General features: G+C 38.5%; 3 protein-coding genes across 5 annotated transcripts; 2 read left to right on the top strand and 1 right to left on the bottom strand.

Moving 5' to 3' along the window:
- The first annotated feature begins 2301 nt into the window (after positions 1–2301).
- Positions 2302–8050, top strand: LOC103405857 (shaggy-related protein kinase zeta). 3 transcript variants are annotated; one of them, XM_008344871.4, is made up of 12 exons: positions 2302–2532; positions 4010–4102; positions 4426–4485; positions 4568–4840; positions 4971–5045; positions 5128–5184; positions 5362–5502; positions 5610–5660; positions 5736–5831; positions 6454–6537; positions 6783–6884; positions 7476–8050. In XM_008344871.4, exons 1-12 carry the CDS (start codon positions 2410–2412, stop codon positions 7569–7571), a joined length of 1251 nt encoding a protein of 416 aa, XP_008343093.1. In that variant the 5' UTR covers positions 2302–2409; the 3' UTR covers positions 7572–8050. The 3 variants fall into 3 exon arrangements, with proteins under 3 accessions (XP_008343093.1, XP_008343095.1, XP_028953270.1); XM_008344873.4 differs by having other exon boundaries at positions 2352–2625; XM_029097437.2 differs by lacking the exon at positions 2302–2532 and adding an exon at positions 2576–2751.
- A 586-nt stretch (positions 8051–8636) lies between these two features.
- Positions 8637–12057, top strand: LOC103426248 (pentatricopeptide repeat-containing protein At1g25360). The gene is made up of 4 exons (XM_029097432.2): positions 8637–11184; positions 11460–11615; positions 11702–11752; positions 11831–12057. Exon 1 carries the CDS (start codon positions 8804–8806, stop codon positions 11081–11083), a length of 2280 nt encoding a protein of 759 aa, XP_028953265.1. The 5' UTR covers positions 8637–8803; the 3' UTR covers positions 11084–11184; positions 11460–11615; positions 11702–11752; positions 11831–12057.
- Positions 12058–12729: 672 nt separating this feature from the next.
- Positions 12730–18865, bottom strand: LOC103405859 (aspartate aminotransferase, mitochondrial). Its single transcript, XM_008344874.4, has 10 exons — positions 18505–18865; positions 17850–17935; positions 16247–16453; positions 16024–16129; positions 15746–15850; positions 15471–15643; positions 14659–14818; positions 13529–13624; positions 13223–13317; positions 12730–13083 (listed from the first exon to the last, which is right to left on the bottom strand). The coding sequence occupies exons 1-10, from the start codon at positions 18664–18666 to the stop codon at positions 13011–13013; spliced, it is 1263 nt and encodes a 420-aa protein (XP_008343096.2). The 5' UTR covers positions 18667–18865; the 3' UTR covers positions 12730–13010.
- Between the last annotated feature and the right edge of the window lie 606 nt (positions 18866–19471).

The following is a 19471-nucleotide window of genomic DNA, read 5'->3' as shown; positions in this document are numbered from 1 at the left end:
TATCCGTGTGCCTTGCACCTTCAAAATTTTCTCCTCAACTATATGGTCCCTACTTTCTGGCTTTTAGTCATATATTGCTGCATGCCAACTCCGTCGTCATGCATGGGGACAAATTAACCTGCTACGTACAATTTGCATGGATACAATGCAACTCCACTTATCTCTAGGGTTAATCAGATAATTTTGATCACATGATAAATATTGACATGAGCACTTGTCGTTTGTTTCAATATGCAGCTTGGAGGAACCGCATGGACTGTAGCCCTAGGCCGAAGAGATGCAAGAACCGCAAGCCAAACTGATGCCAACAACCAGCTCCCCTCCCCATTCGCCGACCTCGCAACCCTAATCTCAAGCTTCGCAGCCAAAGGTTTAACTGACAGTGACATGACCGTGCTCTCCGGCGGCCATACATTAGGCCAGTCTTAGTGTTCTTCTTTCAAAACCCGCATATACAACGAGACCAACATCGACCCCGGCTTTCTGTTATTTTAAAGGCACTTCCGCTTTTATCCTTTGCTTGCATATGTTGTTGAATCTTTGTGTGCATGTTGTTCCAGAGCCTACAATGAAATCCCAAGGTTTCAATTTAAAAGAAATTTTGAAGTGTCACCTCTTTAAACCTAGCTAGCTTAGTCTCTTTAACACTACTAATTAACAATATAGGTTGAGTTGGTACGTCTCCAATCTTATACTAACGTCAATAAGCTTTTCTTAACATCATCCTCAATCTCAGATAGGTAACCAACCTTGCTATTGAAGCAATGTTTAAAGAAAGTAGGACTGTGCATACGTAAGTGAAGACATCTAAATATTGATATTTAGTAAGAATATACTGCATCAACAACCAACTGTTGCACCCTTTCTCTAACGAAGTGGTAATCAAAATCTAAATGTATAATTTGAGAATGGAAGATTGGATTTGCACAAAGAGGTTGGGCAGACATATTGGCAAAAACTGATGCAAAATTTAGAAGAGAAGTTGTGTATGGTTTTGCAATATATTTTTTGGAGAAAGATTCAAGCTCAAGGATTGGGTTGGGATTAGCTTTAGCTCGATGTTTTTTCAAGGTAAGTCAAAGAGGGAGATTGGAATTGACAAGAAAACCTAAAAGAAGCAAATACATTGTAAAATTCCTAAATAGCCACTGGAAGTACTATAAGAGCCACCCGGGAACATTTCATGAACTCCGAAAGCATTTCAACGTAACAACAAACCAAACGCTTAGGAGCTGTTGAAAGAACAACAAAGTATATTCCTAGGGACTCACTTCTCTTCAGGATGTTTTGTGCCTACTTCTCGCTAACTTAGAAATGGGGAAAACGAAGGCTTGTCCACCAATTTCAAACACAAGTCCAACAAAAGTCTTTGAACGAAAAAGACCCTAACAATTCTATGGTACCTTTAGTAAGAAATTGGTATTGATATCATTTAATTAGAGAGTTAATACTACAAGGTTATTAATAGCACATAATAACGTTGTTATTACTATAACAAGGTTAGTACTTACATTGAAGACCGTGAGTCTTCCCGGCCCCTATAAAGGGTGGATAACTGTAGTTGTCCCCCCCCCTTTTTTTTTTTTGACTTTCTATTACAGTGTAATGGTATATTTTTATACTTAGATGTGATTGAATTACAATAACAACGTTTATGATTACATCATTGAGTTCCGATTATGACATAGACGTATGCTATTAATAAGAAACAACATAAAATTACACTACATCGTAATGGTGTTACAACATGACGCTAATATTCAACGTCTAAGGTGGGGTTACATTGTAATCATTTAAACTTACACTACACAACATTATAATTAATTACATTACCACAACAAAGTTGCCTTTTAAGATGTAGATGCTAGATCACATAGTTAAGGTAGAAAGTTATACTCCAACGTTATTACATTAAAGTATTAACGTTGAAATTAAACGATACTAATATATTTTTCTATTAAATGTAGGGTAAACTAAACCTTCATTTTATCCTGACATAAACATCGTATCTGAAAGAATTTATTCAGAAAAAAAAAGAAGATTTTATTTGATTTTGTCAAAAATAAAAAAAATTCGATTTAGAAACTGCTTAAACATTCATATGCTTAAACTAATTGACGATCACATTAATAAGTAGCCTTATCATGAAAAGCTTTTAATTTTATAATTCATAAATAATCGAACGACATTCAAGTTTCCAAATCAAATGAAATTTTCTAGAAATATTCTTTTGACGAGATGATCTTTGTAATGATAGAGAAAATAAAAGTTTTCAACTCTGACGTAATACCAAAATAACGACATGTTAGGAAATATAGACTTTCCCCCTTTTGTAACAGTAAAAGAGAGTAAGAGAGTGAAGAGAGAGAAGGGGTGTGCGTGTGAGAGAGACTCGCAATCTCACATCACATGGCCTCTGTGGGTTTGGGGCCGAAGCATCAACAAGCAGAGGCACAGCCACAGCGACAGCCAGACCACAGTGAGCCACTGAACCACGTGACTCGCCGAGCCCCCCAAATGGACTCCGACAAGGTACTCTCTCTCTCCTCACTCTCTCTCACACATTTCTCAGCCACACCTATTTGAGCTCTGCTCCTCTTAGAGGTTTGCTTCATCTGCGTAAAGGTAGGTTTTTGGTGCTCAGATCGCCCTTGATCCACCTCAACTCTTCATTTTCGTCACTAATTCTAGTCGATCCGCAACTTTCTGCGTCTTTTGAGGTCTTACCCACCTCGCCGGAGCTTCTCTCCGGTCAGATTTTGTGCTTTTTTTTTTTCAAATTTTTTGTTTAATTTTGGTATTTCTTCTATTATTTCTGTAGTTATAATATTTTTTTTGTAAATTATGTTTTCCTGAATGAGGTGGAGCTGCTTTAGCACAATTAGGAGAAAAAATTATAGAAAATGTGGGATTGGGTTAAATTATAATTGCGTTTATAAGCTTGTTAAGTTACTTAAAATGGAAATTATAGCTTAGTGGAGCTGAATTTAGAAGTTCTGATTGCTCGAACTTTCCCACTTAGCAGCTAATTTGAGCAATTGGGGTTTGTTGTTTTTGAATTGTTTCCTTTTGTGCAAATTCATATTTTAAGTTTGACGCCGTTGCACTTTTGCTTTCCGACTCGGTTTCTTGTGATCAAATGCCTGTTTTGGCACTCATCTGATGGTATTTGGAGGCTGTTGTTAATCTGGTTTTCGTTTGGGTTTTCTAGTTTTGTTAACAATGTTGTAATTTTTGCCAACTTTTTGTCCTTTTTCTTTCCTCGAGGTGGATTGTTCTTCAGAGTATTCTAGTTTGCTTCAGGAAGTTGATGTTCTTTGATTCTTTAGCATGCAAGTTTTGTAGCATGTGATGCTTTCTTGGAAACTAGGGTCACCTTGTTTTGCTTTTAGTTTAAATATGTCTTGGGATCTTTGTGCTTTCCCCTTTCCTAAATTTCGTTCTGAATATCCATACGTTTGCGGCAGTTATGTTGGTTTGTTGAGTCTCTTTTAAACTTGTATGTATTAACTTCTGTTATCATCAATGCATTCAACATTTGGTTGCTTAAGACGGTTGTTAAGTGTACTTTAATTTCTCACTTTGTGTAGTACATAGGTTTCCAAGCGTAACTTTTTTTCCCAATTCTTACTACTATTATAATATAGAGGGGGGTGCATGCTTTTGTAACTTCACCATACACATAATGTACTGCATCACATATTCAAACATACAAAACAATATGGTATACACATAAGGCACTTACTAGCCATTAGAGGTTACCTAAAGTGATGACCGAAGAGTGATAAATGTTAGAATTGGTATGAAGAAGACAGAAAGACATTGTCAACGTGTTCATTTGGATTCTTTTAGGGCTATTTTGGGGTATCACCCATAAGGGGCCTACTGGTTTCAGTTGCATTTAGGCAGGGTGAATCCTTAGCAAGCACCAGCCTGCCAGTCATATTTTTTCAAAGCAAGCCTGAAGTTTGTGCTTGTGTTTGAACTTTTGTGTTTCTGTAAATTGCAGGAAATGTCAGCTCCTGTTATGGAGGGAAATGATGCAGTCACCGGTCACATTATTTCAACAACAATAGGTGGTAAAAATGGCGAACCCAAGCGGGTTAGTACTGGTTCTTTCTTCCATCCTTTACCCCTTTTGATCCATTTGATGGCTAAAACTACGATCAAACTTTTCTTCATCCCATTTAATTCCTTTTATAGCACAAAAAGCTGTGCAGTTTTCTCATTCATAATCAAGGATTACATGACATGAGAGAGGATAAATTCTATGTGAACACTGTTTTTGGTCAATTTTTTATTTCATGTTCATCAGAAAGAGGTTCTAACAGTTGAGGCTCTATGTGAACACTATGATTTCTGAAGAATTATGCAGTTTCCATTTATTTTTGTATTCTTAAGTGTTCCTTTTGTTCTTAATTACAGACGATCAGTTATATGGCAGAACGTGTTGTAGGTACTGGATCATTTGGAATCGTTTTTCAGGTATATATTTTACTATAATGACAGCTAAGCGCTTTCACGTTCTAATCATTATTTGAGTCTCTGATGATCTTTTTTAATTCAGGCTAAATGTATTGAAACTGGAGAAACGGTGGCTATAAAGAAGGTCTTACAGGACAGGAGGTATAAAAATCGTGAGTTGCAGTTGATGCGCTTGATGGATCATCCAAATGTTGTTTCACTGAAGCATTGTTTCTTCTCTACAACGACTAAGGATGAGCTTTTCCTGAATTTGGTTATGGAGTATGTACCCGAGACTATGCAGAGAGTTCTGAAGCACTACAGTAGTATGAACCAAAGGATGCCACTCCTCTATGTGAAACTTTATACATATCAAGTATGACTCATTGTTTGTTATGATGCTTTTTTCCTTGTTAACTTCTTTTTTCTTTTTTCTTTTTTTTTTTTGTTGATAATCGTTTGTATTGACTTATGCCCTTGTAATAAATGGAAAAAAACCTTTTCAGATTTTTAGGGGCCTGGCTTATATCCATGCTGTTCCTGGGGTATGCCACAGAGATGTGAAGCCTCAAAATCTTTTGGTACGTGCTCTTTGTTTATTTTTTATTTTCATTCTCCATTATGAACTAAAGTACTTATTCTATTTTCACGCACACTCGGCAGGTTGATCCCCTTACGCACCAAGTTAAGCTTTGTGACTTTGGAAGTGCAAAAGTTCTGGTATGGTGTCCTCCACATTATTTTCCACATAGTTCTGCTAGTCTGAATATTAGACTGGCCATACATCAGTCATCTATCTATCCAGAGGCTTCATGTTAATGCAGTTGCGAAGTTGTGAAAAAAAAAAAATCAGTTTCCTTGTATAATTTCTGTTTTAATGATTCTGGTTGTAATCAGGTCAAGGGGGAAGCAAACATATCATACATATGTACTCGTTACTATCGGGCTCCTGAACTTATCTTTGGTGCGACAGAATATACATCATCCATTGACATCTGGTCAGCTGGTTGTGTCCTGGCTGAGCTCCTTCTAGGCCAGGTTATCTACTTCTTTGGGAATAAAGTTCTTATTCTTGGCCTAATTTAACTTTTGGGTTAAACTGTTTGTACTTTGGACTAATAAAAAAATTTCAAACTATTCTACAGCCACTATTTCCAGGAGAGAATGCAGTGGACCAACTTGTGGAGATTATCAAGGTCATGCCATTATCTCTTTTGAATTAAATAGATCACTCAAGTGTGTGTGCTTACTATTTGTGTGTCTTCTTGCAGGTTCTTGGCACTCCAACTAGAGAAGAGATTCGATGCATGAATCCGAATTACACAGATTTTAGGTTCCCTCAGATCAAAGCTCATCCTTGGCATAAGGTATGAATTTAGTTAACCCTTCAAATAAGTTGATTGTTAATGCAATGCTTGTAGAGGAAAATGCTAGAACACTGTGAAGACATACATATACATGTATCTAAGTTCTGGACATGGTGAAATCTTTTGTTCAAAATTTGAGTTAGCCATTATTGTCTGGTAGCATAAGGTGACTGGGAGGGTTAAGTAAGCTAAATTGGTTTTGGGAGTATGGTGTTAGCTGGACTTTGGTTGGTTTTGTGGGAACGAAGTAGAAGAATCTTGAAATTTATGAAGGAATGGGTATGGAGTAACTATGGGAAAAAATTTGTTTCTGGTCCTCTCTTTGGGCTTCAGTTGTGATGGAATTCAAGGAGCTTTTGTTTCGTTCTGTTTTATTCTTATAGTTGTTTATTTCTTGGGTATGTGGTATGGTAGCAATTTAGAGTTTTTAGTTTCATCTCTGTTGCTGTGAACTACTGCTCCACAAAATGTAATTTCCTCAAGTAAAATTTTGTTTATGTGGTAATAAAATTATTGATTATTATGCTATGATTGTAGGGATTTAATTACTGTTATCTGTGGGATTATTTTCGTTTTGCATCCATCCTAAAGTTTGCATATGTGACAATGCTCCTCTATTCAGGTTTTCCACAAGAGAATGCCGCCAGAAGCAATTGACCTTGCTTCACGACTACTTCAATATTCACCGAGTCTACGCTGCACTGCGGTGAGTTGGATTTCTATTCACATGGAGTTCTACTGTTTTCAAAACCAAGACATCATGCCTTGACATTGATGTGGTTTTGAATGAAGATTTAAAGAGCTCCCTCTATATGGCATCTTCCATTTTTGTGCTGAGTTGCAGCTTTTGCACTCAGCTGTTGCATTTGAAAGATTTATTTGTCGATTTTGAGTTGCTTCACTCCATTACATGTTCTAATATCCGAATTCTCATTGATTGTCCAATTACAGCTAGAGGCATGCACGCATCCTTTCTTTGACGATCTTCGTGAGCCCAATGCTCGCCTACCAAATGGTCGCCCATTGCCGCCACTTTTCAACTTCAAACAAGAAGTGAGTTCCATATTCATTTACTTTCTACCTGTTAATGACATGTTGAAAATATTCATTGCTTGTTGAAAATATTCTGGGCCTTTCAGCACTTGAACGTGTTGAATTTCTTTGAATTTTAGTAACATGAAGGTCAAGTAGCAACCATTTCCCTAGGTTTAGATGGGTTGCATAATCTGAAAGAATTAGAGTAGGGGACATCTAAGTGGTTGTAAATTCGTAAGGCACCAACTCTATGAACATACTTTGACACATATAAATATAAATAATATTTATGTCTCGTCTTTTCATTGCCATCCACAAGTTAAAGGTCGTACCCAGTGCACAAGGCTCCCGCTTTACGCAGGGTATGAGAGAGGTGAATGTCGGCTAGCCTTACCCTCATTTATGGAGAGGCTACTCCAAAGTCTCGAACCCGAGACCTACCGCTTATGGGCGAAGGCACTTGCCATCGCACCAAGTGCGACCTCTATTGCCATCCACAAGTTAAAATGAAAATTTTCCGTCTTTCTTAGCAATCATATTTTCACATTTTATACTCCTGCAAGTGTTGATTGATTCATTCCTCCCACCGGCCCCAAAATTGACTTGCAGTTAAACGGAGTGTCACCAGAACTGATCAAAAGGCTCATACCAGAGCATGTGCGGCAGCAGGCTGGACTTGGATTCCCACACCCAGTCGGTACTTAAATATAAAGCGATGAAACAAGGAATTATCTTGTACTAGTGCATGGATGTGAAGCAAAAGAGGGCCTCTTTGTGGTCTATATATAACTGAGCATTTTGGCCTAACCTGCTGTTCTCGCCTCCCGAAGATGATACATATACTGGCTCTCCGGCTTAACCTGGAAATTGTTGGTCCTATCAACCGTCATTTTAGCTGTCTTCCGCCGTCTGTACATCATTTTTGAGTGTTAAGGATTCCAGAAAGCCAAATGTACAAGGTATTGCTGTTCGCATCTAGCTATTAGGGGGTGTAAAAAGTCCAGCAGGAGCCCGAGGGGCGTAATAGTAGCGGCGTGTCTTTTACTTTTGATCATCGTATGTTATTTCTACCGTCTGTTTGCGGTATCCTCGTAAATTTTATCTTTGGTATCGTTGATCACCGTCCGTTTCAGTACTGCACTTTCCGGATAATTTCTAATGTAGCTGAATATTCTTGCTTTGTATTTTTCTACTCAGTTATTTTTCTTGGGGACGTAATATTACTCCTGGAGCGTTGATTTTATTTCTAACTTTGAGGTAAAACCAAATAACAAATTTGCCTCTCAATGTGTATAGTATATCCAAAATAAAAATCAATAGATGGGCAAAAGTTCAATGATTTGAACCTATTGAGAACATAAACGTAGTGTTCGACGATTTTATGATTTGAACCGTCTGTATTTTAAGTACTTTTTTAAGGGTCAACCTTGCAAAAAAAACAAAAAAAAAACCTAAAAAAGGGTTCATTATATGATAAAGTTAAACTGAAGGTTAGGTTCTATTTTTTTTCTCACTTCAACGGTTCAAATCTCCAGATCTATGGACTCCGAACATAAAAATCCTGAAGGGATCTCGACTTGTGTCAACTTGTTAAGGAAGGGAATTGTGTCCAACAACACGACCAGACCAAAAAACACCCGTTTGCCAAGTCTACCCTCAGCACAACTCTATCCCTAAACATTAGTTAAAAACAAAACTGGTTTGGATCCAGGTTGACCCGACCCGCACCATTACTGGTAAGAAAACCTAGAAAAAGGAGATTCGGATCCCATTTCGAATTTCCTAGCAGCCTGCAAAAATAGGCGCTTTTTTTGCACTGCTTCCCTTTCAACCGCTTCACTTGGTTTACAGTGGCTAACCGTTACGCAGCTCAGCTGCAGCTATGCTGCCCCCAAAGCCCCACCTCTCACTCTTTGGCTCGAACCATCCACGCCCACATGATCGCTTCTGGGTTCAGTCCACGTGGCCATATTCTTAACCGTTTGATTGATATTTACTGCAAATCTTCAAATATTAGCTACGCCCGCCAACTGTTTGATAAAATTCCCAAACCAGACATTGTTGCTCGAACGACCTTGGTTAAGGCATACTCTGTCATTGGAAATCTAACGCTGGCCCGTAAAATATTCGATGAAACCCCGTTGAGCATGCGAGACACTGTTTCTTACAATGCCATGATCACTGGCTATTCCCATAACAACGATGGCTATGCCGCTGTTAGACTGTTTTGCGACATGAGGCGAGGGGATGTTAGGCCTGACGATTTCACATTCACGTGTGTACTTAGTGCCTCGGCGCAGATAGTGGATGACGAGAAGCAGTGCAAGCAACTGCATTGTGGAATAGTTAAGTCTGGAACGGCGTTTGCCAGTTCAGTGTGGAATGCGCTATTATCTGTTTATGTTAAATGTGCTTCTTCGCCATTGGTATCATCGTCATCGTTGATGAGGGAAGCTAGGAAATTGTTCGATGAGATGCCTAAGAGAGATGAACTGTCGTGGACGACAATGATTACTGGGTATGTAAGGAATGAAGACCTTGATGCAGCTCGTGAGTTGCTGGACGGGATGGATGAAAAGTTGGAAGTTGCATGGAATGCCATGATTTCAGGTTATGTGCGTCATGATTCTTTCCAAGAAGCATTGTTGTTGTTTAGGAAAATGCGTTTGCTGGGGATTCGTCAGGATGAGTTTACATACACAAGTGTTATCAGTGCTTGTGCTAATATTGGATTATTTCAGTTGGGGAAGCAGGTGCATGCTTACATACTAAGAACCGAAGCAAAGCCCACTCTGGATTTTTCATTATCAGTGAGCAATGCATTGATTACACTATATTATAAATGTGATAAACTTGATGAAGCACGTTATATTTTTAATAATATGCCTGTTAGAGATCTTGTTTCTTGGAATGCAATCCTGTCAGGATATGTAAATGCAGGGCGCATCCAAGAAGCAAAATCCTTTTTCAAGGAAATGCCAGAGAGGAGCATTCTAACATGGACTGTGATAATATCTGGTTTAGCTCAAAACGGATTTGGAGAAGAGGCTATGAAGCTATTCAACCAAATGAGATTAGAGGGTTGTGAACCATGTGATTATGCATTTGCTGGAGCTATTACTTCTTGTGCTGCGCTGGGAGCATTGAAGCATGGACGCCAGCTCCACGCTCAACTGATTAGGTTGGGGCATGATTCAAGCCTTTCAGCTGCAAATGCACTTATCACGATGTATGGTAGATGCGGAGTTGTTGAGGATGCAAACACTCTGTTCCTCACGATGTCTTATATTGATTCCGTGTCTTGGAATGCTATGATTGCAGCTCTCGCACAGCATGGATATGGTGTCCAAGCAATAGGACTTTTTGAGCAAATGTTGAAGGAGGATATGCTACCAGATAGAGTAACTTTCCTCATCATTCTCTCAGCTTGTAGTCATGCTGGTTTAGTCAAAGAAGGGCGCCATTATTTTAGTTCAATGCGTGATTCTTATGGTATTAGCCCCGATGAAGAACATTATGCTCGCATGATTGATCTGTTGTGTCGGTGCGGGGAGTTCACAGAAGCGAAGGACTTGATTGAATCAATGCCTTTTGAGCCAGGTGCACCAATATGGGAGGCTCTTCTTGCTGGTTGCAAGACTCATGGGAATCTGGATTTAGGAATTCAAGCTGCAGAACGACTCTTGGAGTTGGTGCCACAGCATGATGGAACCTACGTACTGTTGTCAAACTTGTATGCCACCGCAGGCTATTGGGATGATGTGGCTAAGGTACGGAAACTAATGAGAGATAGAGGGGTTAAGAAAGAGCCTGGTTGTAGTTGGATTGACGTTGAAAACATGGTCCACGTCTTCTTGGTTGATGACACAAAGCACCCTGAGGTGCAAGCAGTGTACAAGTATCTGGAGCAACTAGGACTTGAAATGAGGAAGTTAGGATATGTACCGGACACAAATTATGTGTTGCATGATATGGAGTCCGAACATAAGGAGTATGCCATTTCCACTCACAGTGAGAAGCTTGCAGTTGCATTTGGGCTCATGAAGCTTCCTCCTGGACACACAATCAGAGTATTTAAGAATCTTAGGATTTGTGGGGATTGCCATAATGCATTCAAGTTTATATCAAGAGTGGTAGGGAGAGAAATAATTGTGAGAGATGGGAAGAGGTTTCATCATTTTAGGAACGGTGAATGCTCTTGTGGCGATTACTGGTAGCCAGGAATGAAAGCTTGATGGGAAGAGGATTCATATACGAGGCAGTTGATCCCTTCACCCACCAGGTTAAGCTTCGTGACCCCGGAAGTGCAAAAGTTCCGGTACGTTCGTCCTTTCGTCATACTTTTTTATTCGGCTATATCATTACACTGTTTATTTAAACTTTGGTAGCAGAATGACCAGATGCAGTTTCTTTCACTACCATTGAATGTTTACTTCCTGATAAAACCATAATCCATCCCGTCTGGTTTGATGAAAAACAATGCACGACTTCAACACAACATATTGCTACCAAAAAAATCTTGCTAATGCAGTTGCTACGTTGCTAAGAAAATCAGTTTCCTTGTATGATTCTAGTGATTTTCTTTCTAATCAGGTCAAGGGGGATGAAAAGATATCATACATATGTTCGCATTATTATCAGGCTCCTGGTCTCATCTTTGGTGCAACAGAATATATACAACATCCGTCAATATCTGGTCAGACGGTGTCCTTGCTGAGCTCTTGTGCCAGATTATCGGCTCATTTGGCAGTAATATTCTTAGTCTTGGCCTAAGTTAACTTTTAGGTTGAAATATATTCCCATTTTGAATTGAAGAAATTCAAACTCTTCTACAGCCATTGCTTCCGGGAGGGAATGCAGCGGACCACCTTATAGAGATTATGAAGGTGAAGCCTCACTTTCTCTGTTGAATCAAGTGGATCATGTGAAAAGCGTAAATTTACGGTTTAGGTGTCTTCTTGCAGAATGCAGGTTCTTGGCAATCCAACTAGAGAAGAAATTCGACGCATGAACCCGAACCCATGTTATAAGCTTCATTTATTTGTAATAGGACCTTAGATATAACCCTATTGTTCACTTGTATTATAACACGTAGATCTGCAACATCAGACCATGATTTGTGTATTCTGCAACCAAAAGTCAGTGTTGCACCTTATATTCTGAACATAAAGAGATCATTTTTCTTTGGCAATGCTAACTTGAAAGGGTAGCGTGTTAACAGTCTCCCTATTCGGCATTCCAATGCTGCTGAAGGGGAAGGTATACGAGCCATGTTTCTATGGCAGCCAACAAGCCCCGTCATTTAATAACCATGGGGTGATCTAGTGGTTGTGGACGAATTCCAGGCCTATATTTTACACAACACGTCGTGAGTTTGCTTTTTTGATGTTGATCAACCACACGATGATGGTCATAAGAGGCTGAAATGCCTCTATAAGACTTTTGACCCCCGAAAAAGAGGACTAACGTGGCGAAGCCACCGGTTAGTCCCCCTTTAAGGGGGAAAAAAAACAGAGGCCCTACCATTTGATACGCTTTCAAGTGTTAATCTCAAATGTAAATTTCCTCGGTAGAGATTAGAGTCTCAATCTCCTAAATCTCATGGTCCACGAAATTGTGATGACCTATCGTTTAATCTTAATCCAACAGTAAGAGAAAGTACGACAAAAGCTAAATGACACTGTGGATGACCACAATTTCCTTCGGACTGTAGAGTCCAAGAGAACAACAATGGTAGAAATTATATGCAACCACAATTTCATTGCAGAAATTATTACCCACCATTTAGATTTCAATTTGTCCATGCAAATATCGTAATCGTCTAAATCATGGTTGTACTTTATGATGATTTGATGCAACAAAATACTTCAAACCTAATTTTATTGCTGAAGGCAAAACCCAAAGTATTTTACTACAAACTATCGAGATACATGTCACTCTTCTTTTAGGACTACTTGTATAGATGACAGCTCGCCCTTGCAGAATCGAAAAATGGGGGAAGAAACTGAGAAGAGCGCACCAATGGCGGTTGTAGTTTATTGATCCTTCCTTCTCTATCATAAGAAGATGAGGACGACAAGCAAATCAATGTCTGATACAGTTCCTAAGGTCCCTTGGGGACTAACTGACCTACGATTGAATTCTCTATGTTGATTTTGTGACTTCATGTATAGCATTTGCTAGATATCCAACATTGCCCGTTGTAACACCGGCCATGCTGCATGCACATGAATATCATACGTGAGAAATATCCAACAGCACTGCTTGTGTTTGTGTGTCTGCGTGTGTGTGTGTGTGTGTGTGTGTGTGTAAGAGAGAGAGAGAGAGAGAGAGGGAGGGACAGAGAGAGAGGGTACCTTATACGACCATTGCGAGTCATATAGATATGAAATTCATTAGTCAAGCGATCAACCTGTTCAGGTGTCATCCCGCTGTAGCAAAACATACCTATCTGTTTGCAAAAACCAGCAAGATCGTAAATAACATAACTTAAAAACAAGCTGAAGACCCATAGGGACCGAGCAACACAGATTGTATGTACCACAGACAAGGGACCCCTAATTATAAATACATTTACACAGAAAATACCAACAAAAAAGAAAGTGTTCTTTAACGTTAGGCCCGCGCCCTAAAATTTAGGTAATGTTTGTTTGACGACACACCTGATTAGTTACGTGCTCCCACGATAAGGGTGACCCCACTTTCTCAAGATTTTCTCGTAGAGCAGTTCTCATTCCAATGATGCGATCTGCCATGCCCTGTAGAGAAGAATGATGGAGATAAAAATCAGAAGATAAAAGAAACAAAGATTCAGCATAGCATGCCATCATTGGTTACATATTTGAGAGGATAAAAGCAATTGAATTCAAAATACATTACGACGAAACACTTGAATGAAATACAAGTTTATCCTCAAATTCCCCAGTTCCAAGGAAAAACAAAATAATAGAACGAGTTTTTAGGGTAGAATCACGCAATTTATGTAGTCTCAGAGGATAAATAGATTTGCACTCCCAGGACAATGAGGCCTAGCCCAAAGTTGGCCAGCTAATCCATAACAAAATTTCTTATAGGAGGTGCAAACCAGCCAACATCCGTCATTGGAAGTTGAAACACTAAAACAAGCGTGTCGGATGTCCTTCATAAATATAAAAATGTTTGTCCCCAGGAGTGTACTCTGTTCACTTTACTTCTACTTTTCCAGCTAAAAGCGTAAGTTAGTTATAGCATATCACCTTAAAAGAATGAAGTTCATCACAGAAATGGTAAACACAAGAAGCCTATACATGATGATCAAGTTTTTAAAGAAGTTCTACAGTTCACTATTCACTTCTCCATATTTCAGCTAGTACTTATTTTTAACCTAATGACCTGAAGAGAATTTTGAACTTAACAGAAACAATTTAACATCTAGGAGGCTCCAGATGTCGATTTCATGATAAACATACTGGTACTTCTGGTAGCATGTTATACGGAACTAGAGAACACACTAATCAACTTACAGACCTCACTCTTTACCGTATATTTCATGTTCAACGTTAGCTTTGAAACAAAGCTTTTCATGCAGTATCAAAAGTATTTCATTAAAGCTGTACATATGTACATAAACATAGATCCAAAGTCACTTTCAATTACTTTATACTTGGATATGGGCTCCTACTTGGTAGTTGGTTTGATCACATATTGGCATCTCCTTTATGGTAAAGAGTTGAGAATACATCTATCCTACTCTAAAATGAGACTTAATAAGAAATTCTAACGATAACTTTGAAGCATAGGAACAATTACTTACCTCAACTTCCTTCAGCCATAAAGTTTTCAATTCTTGATCACCAAGGATAGTTGAAACTACAAGCGCTCCATGAACAGGTGGGTTACTATACATGGGCCTGGCAAGCATCTGCAACTGGCTTTTTACTGCCACGGCTTGTTTTTCATCCTCACAAAGCACGCTGCAAACATAAAGAACATAAGCATACAAGATGTACCGAAAGACCCCCTGCTTTCTTAGTATACTTCCATAACTTATAAGTAGAATGGACATATAAGCCATGTGTACACTAGGTACCTAAAGTGCATTAGAAAGTATGGCCATAATCCTACAAATGCTACTCCACAAGACTAGTCACTATCATTTAAAGGAGAAAATAAAAATTCACATTGTGCATGAGTAAAGTTCAAACTACTTGCGATATGAAGAATGCTCATTTATCATATATAAACTATGTTTACTTCACAACGTAAAAGGCATGGACAGAGATTCTGATGAAACCAGTGTGATATTAAGCAAAGTGATGTACGAGATTAATCATCGAGTTTTGATTGAAATATACCGGAAATTGACTATAATCAATTTAAGCATCACATGTAAAGGTTGTACACAGTACTAAACATAAAAAATATGTCCTACTTCTATGTCATCCTTTACAGAATTGCTAATTGATCACATAGTTCATATTCAGTCGTGTCTTGGATGATAGGGGGAACAGATAGAACAAAAGAAACAAGCAGCTGCTACTTTCATTAAGATTGCAGTAACAGCCACTAGGCAGTAGGATTAAAAGTACCAAATTAAATAGACTGTATTTAGAAATAGACAATTACCTAAGACATCCTACTCTCTGGCCATAGAGTCCCATGTTTTTGGCATATGATTGGGCAATTCCAATTAGATGACCATCCTCAAGGAAAATCCTGATGGCTTTTGCGTCTCTCTCTGGGTCACCGCTAGCAAAGCCTTGATATGCCATGTCGAAGAAGGGGAAATGTCCCCTTTCCTGAATCAACCACAAAAATCAAAATTAACCAAAGGGAGTAGCGGAAGGTTATTAGAGGTAAAGAAGAAAAAACTTTTAAAGAAAATATTCTAAGAAATTTACCTTGATCAGTTTTGAAATCTCTTTCCACTGTTCCTCTGAAGGATCCACTCCAGTGGGATTGTGAGCACAGGCATGAAGTAGAAAGAATGAGCCGTTTGGAGCATTCTGTACAATGCCCAGTCGCAGAGCAAGGAACAGGGTGTCAATGAAGAGAACATACATATAGGGTAAAAAGTACATGCAAATTATATTTACCAGGAAAGATTAAAGCAGCAGAATTAATTATTTTAAAACAACGCAAGTGGAATAATGTAAAAGTAAGATATGTTTCTTTCTACCCTTATGTCATCGACCAGTCCTGCAAAGTCCAACCCCTTAGTTTCCGGATGATAGTAATGGAATGTCTTTTGGGGGACGTGAGCATCTCTCCAGATGTTATGATGGCTGTTGATATTTCATTTAAGAAGCCCCGCATCAGAAAATGCTAATAGTTAAAATGGAGAGGAATGGAGAGAAATGGGAAATTTTTAAGCAATAAAAGAAGTTCTAAACAATGCTCACTTGGCCCATGTTGGCACTGGTATATAGATTTGAGACTCGGGACGAAAACGCTTTTGAAAGTCTGCAAAAAGACGGCATGCACCCGTTCCAGAGAGAGCTTGCACTGCTGCTATCCTTTTATCTTTGATGTGCTCCGAATTCTCCCCATATGCTAGCTTCAGTGTTTCTTCCACCATCTTCACACTTCCCCCCATAGGAAGATACTCCCTGTTGCGAACAAACCAATCGTAAATCACTATACATTAGTATAAGGAGAAGTTAAGAAGATAAGTGAACTTGCATGATAACAATGGAAGGTGTTTGGTCTTTAGTTCCTATTGTAATATGTAAAAGATGCATGTATTTGCAAGATTCCAGTCCTTACTTTCTACTTTGCGCAAAAGTTCCCACAGTAACTTATCTGCCACGAGTGCTTTTTGAATTATAAGGAGAGTGGCAGTTTAGGGTGTCTACGAACAGTAGATTGACTAACTCTATTCTACCTACTTATCTTCCCTCTATTCATACTTGTAAAAGGATTACATGTTCCTTTGCTAGTGCTGCTAACAGACTTCTCCTACATTTCACATCCTATATAAACCCTTTTTTGTGTAGATTTTGATAAGGAAATTGTATACTAATCTTGAGATGTACAATTACAAGAAGATATATACATGAAGAAAGATTGAGGGTCAGCAACTAGAACCGCACCATACTGAAGACCCATAACATATGACAGTTATGATGGGTTAGTAAGGTCTAAGCACTATTACACCCCATACTTTGGTAAAGTGAAAACAGCTCGGTAAGGTGGTGGCTACAACTCTCAGCTATATAGGGTGGTAGCAACAACCCATGCTTTAATCATCCAATAATGCAGCTGTGAAGGAAATGAAATCTCAATCCAAATCCAATTATTGAATACCAGACACAACATTACGAAACTCAAATAACAAAGTCATGATACAATATACAGGTAAAAATTTCATTCACCACGACCTGGTTATCAAGAAAACACGTCCAAGCATGGACTGACTCTTCATGATTATCTTCTAAAGTTGCCAAATGCTAGTCCAGTTTTTCAGTACATCAAACATCCAATTCTATAAAGCTCCAGCACTCCCCAAATAAAATACAACAACAACAACAACAAAGTCTTGTCCCACTAAGCAGGTCAGCTGTATGAATCCTAGAACGTCATTGCGCTTGGTTTTGCGCCAAGTCTCCCGTTAGCTACAAGTACTCCCCAAATTAAATAAACAGCAAAAGCAGAAGCATATATTACTTGGATGATAGAGATTCGAGTCAGTGAATAATAAAGTTAAGAATCTAAATCCAAATAGTGAAAAGGAAGCACACTATGTGAGCAACGTGACAAAAGAATCAAATGTGTTTGTGCCTGAGTGGGGCAATATAAAGGTGAACTTAAAGGGACCACTGAAACATTGGCAAGTTGTGAAACACGATGACATATCGAATAATTTCACAGCTCTAATTATAAATATAAAAATACTAAAAATGCATAAAAATGGGGAAGTGACGGATCAATCTATTCGGTATCCTTCTTGGATCAAACTTTTAGTTTTTGAAAATGATGAATGTAGCTAAATTAGTTGCTACTCACATGTTTAAGTTTCCGGCAATCCTCCGCTCGGCTTCTCTAACGCATTGCAGAACAACTGGCTTTCCATTATCATCTCGATACGCACCCTTTAATTAATTAAACAAAATAATTAGAAAATAAATATGAAAAAAATATTAAACGCAATGAACAAACAACATAGCCCAGAGATAAATCAGCATCACTGTGTTAGCTGTTGACTGACAAACATATTACAAAATAAATAAAACATTAAAAAAAAAAAGAGATAAAATCATCTTAAATATTACTGCAGAAATATTGAGATTCAAATTATCGTCGATTCGGATCAAACAAAATCCCGCCAACCAAGCACAAGATACAGTCCAGCCCGGTGAGGATTTGCATGTCCTTCAATTAATAGCAAAAGAAATTATCCTCTGCTTTTCCTTTAGTTCATTTAATTCCTGTTTGGCTTCTGAGAAAGTGAAAATTTAAAAAAGTACTGGAATTTTTTTTCACTGTTGTATTCATGGCCCTGTTTCCTACCGAATTTCCAAAATTTCTGAAAATTCCGGTCTCGGTTGAGCTAATCGAGTTTCACAGAGAAAATATAAACACACAAACAAATTTATGTTTCAATTTCTTTCTTATCAAAAGCTTAATCATTCTCTCTCTCAAAACGATGAAAGAGGCTCACCACTCCAACATTGACTTTGTCGGGACTTGGATCGGCGAGGAAAGCCTCGGTGACACCGAGAATCGGATCCTTAGGAGCCGGCTCGACGCTCCGCCACCACGACATGGATCGGCTTCCGAATACGGAGCTCCGCTGCTGAACAAGTTTCCGGGAAAGCGCCATCGGAACTGGAGGGGATGCGGGAAGCCGAAGCAGCAAAGCAAGCCTAACTTTGGTTTCTAAAATGGGAGTGACAAGATCGAGGGATTAAGAGTTGATATATACAGGTGGGCAGTGATGGGAATTGGGATGGATTCCTTGATGTGCGTGACAATTTTGTGTGCGTTGTTTCTAGAATGTTAGTTACGCTTTTGCTGACGCTTCTTTTGGCATCTCTCTTCTCGCTCTTTATAATTACTAATTAGTTGGTTATTTTTAACCGTACTATTTTACGATTAATTTTTATTAAATAATATTTATGTTTAATTTTAAATTAAAAAATTAAAAAATTTCTGATCTTATGATCCACGATAAATAAAAAGATCATTTTGATCCCATAAATTGGATCAGGATGGGTGCAATTCCATTTTTGGCTGTAATGCTTACGGGGTTTGACTGGCTCTGCTGTCACTAGTCTGCACAAGCATTCCCCATGTCACTCCATCCGCCTAGAGCATTTCATATACTCACGTAAATTATATTTCAACGTCATAATCATTATAGTTAAATTCGTAAATACGTAAATTTTAAGTTTATATTTTTCTCTTTGGTCCAAAAAGAATTTAAGTATTTTGATTTTTTACTCAAATCTCAAATGCAAAAACGTGTATTCTTAAACTTTGAGTTTAAAGATATGAATCTTTGCATTTCCATTGCAAGACAAAATATTGGAGGCAGAACATGCATGATCGAGTTGGATTTGGGCTTTGGTAAAAACTCTCAGCTGTTTTGATTCATTTTCGGCACCAAGTCCCACAATATTTTGAAA

The sequence above is a fragment of the Malus domestica genome, chromosome 17 (assembly GCF_042453785.1).
Source record: "Malus domestica chromosome 17, GDT2T_hap1".
NCBI lineage: Eukaryota > Viridiplantae > Streptophyta > Magnoliopsida > Rosales > Rosaceae > Malus > Malus domestica.
This window is presented reverse-complemented; position numbering and strand designations above follow the sequence as displayed.